At 35.6% G+C, this 7,197-nt stretch overlaps 1 protein-coding gene across 3 annotated transcripts in view; it reads right to left on the bottom strand.

The window, feature by feature from the left end:
• The window catches only part of LOC122075870 (alpha-glucan water dikinase, chloroplastic-like), a 16,149-nt gene extending 9,304 nt beyond the window's left edge, over positions 1-6,845 (bottom strand). The window contains exons 1-13 of one of the 3 annotated variants that reach the window (XM_042641063.1): positions 6,498-6,845; positions 5,639-5,930; positions 5,407-5,448; positions 5,209-5,318; positions 4,991-5,069; positions 4,754-4,845; positions 4,491-4,644; positions 2,577-2,801; positions 1,993-2,331; positions 1,791-1,898; positions 1,516-1,614; positions 1,261-1,401; positions 1,042-1,130 (exon numbers count right to left, since the gene is read on the bottom strand). In XM_042641063.1, coding sequence (XP_042496997.1) covers positions 1,042-1,130; positions 1,261-1,401; positions 1,516-1,614; positions 1,791-1,898; positions 1,993-2,331; positions 2,577-2,801; positions 4,491-4,644; positions 4,754-4,845; positions 4,991-5,069; positions 5,209-5,318; positions 5,407-5,448; positions 5,639-5,914 — 1,754 coding nt within the window. In that variant the 5' untranslated portion in view covers positions 5,915-5,930; positions 6,498-6,845. The remainder of the gene's footprint in view (positions 1-1,041; positions 1,131-1,260; positions 1,402-1,515; positions 1,615-1,790; positions 1,899-1,992; positions 2,332-2,576; positions 2,802-4,490; positions 4,645-4,753; positions 4,846-4,990; positions 5,070-5,208; positions 5,319-5,406; positions 5,449-5,638; positions 5,931-6,497) is intronic. The other 2 variants (XM_042641061.1, XM_042641062.1) reach the window with 2 other exon arrangements.
• Positions 6,846-7,197: the final 352 nt, after the last annotated feature.

Raw genomic sequence — 7,197 nt, 5'->3', positions numbered from 1 at the left:
CAATTAAGGTAATCTGCCAGTTATTAGTGAAATGTGAAATAGGATGTGCCAAAGATGTATAAGCAGTTATATACATCATAGTTCGAAATCTCGCCGAAATTTCGGTATTTCGGTTTTTTTTTTTTTTTGTCGAAACGAAATAAGGCACGAATCAATATATGTACCATTGGTATCGTTTCGGTATGATAAATTCCATGCTTTATAAATACAACACTTCGTTGAGATAGAGTCGAAATTTTGGTATCGTTTCAGTATCTCGCCGAAATTTCGACTCTGTCTCGCCTGTCTCGATGGTTTCAGTTCCATTTGCATATTTTGAAGGAAAAACACTCCAACAAGCCTCTAATTAGCTACATCATCACACATTTTGACTTCCATTGGACTGACATCATCACACATTTTGACTTCCATTGGACTCCTACAAGAAGATCTACATTCAAAGCTTAGGAAAGGTAAAGTTCTTTCTCCAAAACCATTTTTTTTTTTAAATAGTACATAAATACATGTTGGTAATATTTCCAGAACAGTTCGACGGTTGCTGCCAAACAAAGGTGCAACTCTAAAACAATGTCATATTCTAATATTTTTGCATTTTTATGTTCTAAGCATGTTTATTAATCTTAAAATAAGCTACCCATCAAGTTTCAGGTCAAAATATGGTTGTTTGACCACCGAAACAGTCAACTGAAACAAAACAAAAAAACACATCTCGGCAAAATTTCGCTATTTAGGTGTTTCTAAACCCACCGAAACGAAATGAAATTTCGAACCTTGGTATACATGTCTCAACTATAACTTATTAAAAAAAAAAAAAGAGCATAAGGCTCCTACTACTGCAGACATGTGTACATGTCTCAACTATATAACAAAAAAAAAGGGCAGGCTATATCACAAACAGCTGTTCACAAATCAGTACATCTCGCTTTGTTTAAAAAAGGTATATGTGATCCCTTTGAGTTCTTTCAATATGTCAAGTAGCAAAAGAGTTATTCAAATAAAAATAAAACGGGCTCACATGCTCAAGATCCACAACCAACTCACCTATGCATAAAAGATTTTTGGGCCTCACTCTCCATCTCCGCTATTTTGTCTAACAAAGCCTTTGCAGTACCTTTGCCATCACCAGCATCCTTTCATGGAAAGAGGACCAATCACTAAAATGTCAAAAGCAGTGTGGCACGTAGTACAACAAAAAAAAAAAAAATGACAATGATAAACTAATTCAACAACTTCCATTTTAAAAATTAAATAGAGAGCAACCTTTTTAACCTTTTTTGGTCCAACAACAAAATCAATATAAAAGTCGGAGCCATTATTCTTTATCCAGTTACCATCAGATAGTAGCACAAAAGGCATCCCAACAAAATTTTCTTCACCAATCTCAATTTCTAGGGATTGCACCTGAAAATTAAATTTGAAGATGAGAATTGTTTGCACAGAAATATTCTAACTCTCGAAAAGTATATTGCTTCAGTATTAAAGCATATGATGCAGATATAAAATCTTGGAAGGCACCTGGCAAGGAGGTTCACCATAATAGCTCTCCGTAAACTGTGTTTCACAAGCCTTGTCTAGTGAAACTGAACCTTGGGGCGTTAAGCTTGGAGGTGGCGTCTGCAAAACCTCATACCTTGTAAATTTATGCAGAGAAAAGGAAAACGCAAGCAACATTATAAAAATAAAAATAAAAAATAAAAAATAAAAAGAGAAGAAATAATTTGATACATTTAAGCATTTGGTTTCTTCCTAACAAACATTTTCTAATTATTAACGGATAGTTAACAACTTACCACCCACTCTCCAGCTTTTCGTGATAAAGCCCAATGAAGGACAAGAGGACTTTTGAGATCAGTAGCAAGGTAAATTTTCATCCGACCAGAAAGTTTGGTCACAATTACCTTGAAAAATGTGAAAAGAGGCAAATAATTAGACGAAATTATTCAAAGTAATATCTAAACGAAGAAAGAAAATATGTAAGCATAGGTAACTCACCCTAAGTTCCTTATCAACAAGCTTAAAAAATAACTTATTTAGGATGGTTCCACCATCTTGCTCTCCCTTAGCCTTCAGAAAAAACTCAACTGCTGTTGGAGACTGTGGAGGAACAGAAACCTTTTCTTTCACAGATTCAGTAGTATATTTATTCAAAAGCTGCATAAGGTCCCTTTCCTTGCGCTGAATCCTCTCAACAGTAAAATACCTTTTCTTCTCCAACTGCTTAGAAACTTTAGTTTGAATCTCTCCTTTTACAATTTTTTTTCGTATTTCTTCAGGAGAGGAACCCTTATCTAATTCGGCTTGCAGCTCTTTTCTAGCTTCTTCAAACTCTTTCTGTTTCGAGACACCATCCGAATCAGGATTCAATATAAGAGAAATATGAAGATCCATCTTCCAAATTACATGAAAAAAAAAAAAAGAATTGTGGTTCTCCCCCCCCCCCAAAGACCTCACACATGTGAGAGCCTTGTGCACCGGGTTCCCCCTCTTTTTTTTTTTACTTTATTTTATGTTCCACTGAAGATGAAGCAAACAAAAGAAAATAACCAACTGCAAGCCAAAGGGAGGTTTAAGCTTACAAGTTGTTGATCTGGTGAATAGTTGGGTTTCCCTGCTTTCTCCCATCGTATATAAGCTTGTATTTGTACAAGATCATCAGGTATCTTGCTCTTACTTTTAGAAACATTGGAATCTTTCGTTGCAAATTTATCATCACTTTTTGTCAGTCTTGCTCGAATTTGTTCTACAGATGCACCTCTGGCTATTTCATCCAATAGTTCAGCCCGAGCTGCTTCATATTCCACCTATACCATGCATAACAATCTATTAATTAACAGAAATAATGAGTATATATAAACAAAAACCAGTCAACTTAGCCATAAGTTTCCACTTCAAGCATCACATCAGAAGGCGATTAACAAGAGGATGGATGTTTGTTCAAGAATGGTTTAAGATTTAAAAAAGTATTTGTGCATGTCATGTTGAGAAAATATTTTTCACTCAAAAAATTCTATATCAAATTCTCCTCGTTCCTTTCAAAAGAACTTGTTAAGTTTGTCTCGAATTCTTGACCCGTTTTGAAGATTGACCTGCTCCGACATATTTTGGTGGCAACCTGAATGGGAAGTTTTCTAAGATCTATGATGGAAGCAGAGGGGTTGGGCCGATAGGCCCAAGCCTGGCATGGTTCAACTGGATCGACTGCGACCTGATGGGTCGACCCGCGAATTGGAGTATATAATGTACTACAGTCTTGTTGAGAAAGTCATTGTATTTTGGGGGTTTATTGAGCTAGGGTTTTCAGGGCGAGTTTTCCCGCAGCTGCTTGGGTGTAATCTCTCTTCTGCAAAGTGAAACATCTTCTTCTTCGCCCGGGGACGTAGCACACCACACTGGTGTGTGAACCTCGTTAAATCTGTGTCGTGTGGATCTTTTGTCTATTTATTTTCGTATTTCTTGGTGTTTAATCTAACAGAACTTCCCATCAGCTCAGTGGGATATTACAGAGAACACAATCCTGTACCCACATATATTTAACATCTTCAAAGATCAAACTAATTTCCTAAATTTTTAATAAATATAAGTTTCACAAAATAAAATTACACTTTTTGTCATCTAAAGGTTTCTCCCAGAAAATAAAAGCAAATAGTCATTTCCTCAATGGTTTCATCAAGATGTCCTACTAGTAGAAACAAAACTGTTTGTGAGATTTTTGGATCTTCAAAATATTGTCTATAGTTAAACAAATAACTTCAAAATCTCTCTCTCTCTCTCTCTCTCTCTCTCTCTCTCTCTCTCTCTCTATATATATATATATATATATAAATATTAAAAAAGCTATCGCAATACTAAGGCAATGTTGCACATCCACAAAGGGATCCACCCCCACCCCCACACAAACCAAAAAAAGAAAGAAAGAATGATCCAGCGTGAACACCATCCAACTCATTTCCCACCCAGATACCGACCAGAACCAGATTGTCAGTACAAATGTTAATTCTCACCAACTTTGATAATATAAGACATGCTCCATTCTTCAAGGTGCTTTACTTGTAAGTAAATTTTGTACTAACTTATCACTGGATGAATTATCGTACAAAAAGCGAAATGATCAATAAGTTCCATCCATGTTAAAAATAATAATAATGCATCACAAAATTGACCAAAGAGAAAACACTCAAAATTATTCTGGAACCTCAAATATGATCCTCTGAAGTCATTTAAGTTTAGAAAAACATGAATATAACAAGCACTGACTTGGCCAAAATGACCTGCTCTGCTTTCGTAAATCTCTATATGTAGAGGTTGAAGATCTCACTGTGAATGGAAATTAGCAAGCTGCTAAAAGAGAGTGAGGTAAACACTAGACAAACAGTACACAAATGCAAGAAAATGTGGCACATGTGATTTTACTTTCATTCATGTAAAACACAATAAATGGTCTTAATATATATATATATATATATATATAAAAAGGAACATCAGTAGCTTGCCTTTTCTTGCTCTGGACTATACATTTGTTTACCCTTTCTTTCCCATCTCAAATAAGCTTGAATCTGTACAAGGTCTTCAGGGACTGATTCAACTGCAATTTGTTTGTCCCTTCCTACCAATTGGACGCGGAAGTTGTCCCCATCATCTTTGAACCTACACAACAGAATAAGGCATTTGATTATAATTTAAAAAAAAAGATAAGATAAGAAAAGTCCGTTATTCAATTTTCATACCAAAACCATCAAAATTGTAGACCACCAACCATTTATTCCGTGCCTCATCAAGTATAAGAAACTCTAATGCTTGTATTTTTGGATCATTAATCTCTATTTTCAAGAGGGAATCTGAACCAGACTACACAAAGAGAATAGCAATAACAATAGTCACTATATGAAGTCCATTGATCAACAGAAAACGATCAAAACAAATTTTCATTACGCACAAATCAAATGGAAGGCATTTCCAAAAACTTACGATTCTATTACAACAGAAAACTCACTTTCGAGAAAGGGGACCTAAGAGCTCTGTTCTTGTATAGCTTTGTTCCATCAGGTTGACAAGAGGGAAGCACCCAACTCCTATAAAAGGTCACAGAACATGTAAAAAGAAAAAAATAAATAAATAAATTCTACTTTGGATAAACAAAAAGAGTCTACCATTAGAAGTTAGAAGTTAGAAGAAAAGGAAAAGCATGCCTTGACACACTCATACACTTACTTTTGCTCATAAGAAACACCACCCCAATGAAGAACAAGAGAATCACTGATATTTGTAACTTGAATATCTATTTGGAAGCCCATCCCTTGTGTAGAAGTACTAACACCAATCTAAACAGTTGCAGATATAAAAAACCGTTAAAAAACTTACTTGGAATCATTTCCAGCCATATTCAATAATGTAGCAAGATATAAGTACCTTCAGTTCAGAATTTCCATCCAGAATGCATTTTCTTGAAAGCTGGAATGGACAGGGAGAAAAAGGAAAGGTTAAGAGTTACAGCATCGTGGAGAATCCATACAAACTATCAAACTTTTGCACTGAATTTTCTGGATATCATCAAGTCTCAGCTGTTACTTTTTGTCGTATTTTAAGGAGGGAAACATTTTGAAGAAGACAACATATATAAACAGCATGAAAAGGAAACTACCTCGGAAGCAGGATCTGTAGCTAATACAGCACGTGGAACAACAGAAACCATGCGTCTTCCCTTGATTATGTCTGTCTTTGGTACCTTAAGATTGTTCTCTCGGAATTTAGTGCAAATTAGGGTCTTCGATAACTGAATCGTTCCTTGTTTTGCCGGAGAAGCCTGGAACAGAGCGTTTATGGAGACCCCCGGAGAACTGGTTTTACTTTGATGCTCTAGACTAGTAGGCCGGCAAAGAGATTGATGGAGTAAGCCATGGCGTACGGTATTGCTCATGTTTCTTTACCAAATGCTAGCAAAAGATGAACAAATAAGTTGTAGAATCAGATCGAAAAGGAAAAAGAAAACAGTCTAAATTTAATAAAATAAAATAGAAAATATAAATAAGGAAATAGGACCAAATGACTTCAACTTCGCTTGAAGAACGTGTTCTGAGGCATAATTAACCAAGAAGAAGAAGAATGAAAATAAAGATATTACGCCCTTCCATACATATCCATTAAATTCGGGAGTGACTGGATTGCTAACAAAATCCGCACCCATTTTCAAATAATTAAATAAAACGAACTTGAATTCTGAAGCTTAAAAAACATCTGGAGTCTAAAGATCTCTATGAAACATAATAAAAAAGAAAATGCATTCAATCAGATTAAAGTACTATTCAGTTGAATCGAATCATCAAATTCGGCACAAAATTTCAAATAATTAAATAAAATGAACTTGAATCTTTCTGAAGCTTAACAACCATCTGGAGTCTGAAAATCTTTAAGAAACATTAAAAAATAAAAAAACATGCAAAGCATTCGATCAGATCAAAGTACTATTCAGTTCAATCGAATCAAAGCCACTAAGTACTAACCTCAATCCAAGAATACAAGTTTCTCCCGCTCGAGATTTCCTGAAATTTAAACCTAAATTTTGAAAAGCAGAGGTCGTAAATATATCAGAATACCATCAACCTCCTCAACACAAGAAGCACCCAAGTTCCACCTGCAATTCTGCTTTCAACTGAGTTTCCTTGCCCTATGGAATACTCAGGAACCGGAAGCCGACGACGTAGTCGCTGTCCAAATACGGTAAATATCTCCATACGTGTCGAGTTTCTATTGAACCAAAGTTTAGAGAAATCGAATCTCGAGCCCACTCACGTTCAAAATGTTGAGAGAGAAAAACAGAACAAGAGGTTTGGACAGTCGCCACCAAGCACGGGATCCGTGAAGTTAGGATATTTAAATTAAAGGGGGGATAGTTAACGTTACGTAAACGCCCCTAAATTTGGAGACAACCAGTGAACTAAGCTGAACCTTTCGTTTGTTGATATTTTTTTGGGAATTTTTTGTAGTTTTCGTTCCTAATTTCAAAGACTGCATGATACGAGATGGAGACGAAACCGACAAACTTCTCGGAAACTTTACGACCCCAAAAAGGTGATGTTTAAGTGGACCGACTCTAATTTAGAAATCAAAAGAAAAGGAAAGGAAAATGAAAGATAGATTGTTTTCGATATTATTTTCACGGAAAAGTGAGTGAGTGGTAGCAAAACCGCCCTCATATACCAC

The sequence above is a fragment of the Macadamia integrifolia genome, chromosome 4 (assembly GCF_013358625.1).
Source record: "Macadamia integrifolia cultivar HAES 741 chromosome 4, SCU_Mint_v3, whole genome shotgun sequence".
NCBI lineage: Eukaryota > Viridiplantae > Streptophyta > Magnoliopsida > Proteales > Proteaceae > Macadamia > Macadamia integrifolia.
Note: the sequence above shows the minus strand (reverse complement) of the source record. Positions and strands in the feature narration are given on the sequence as shown.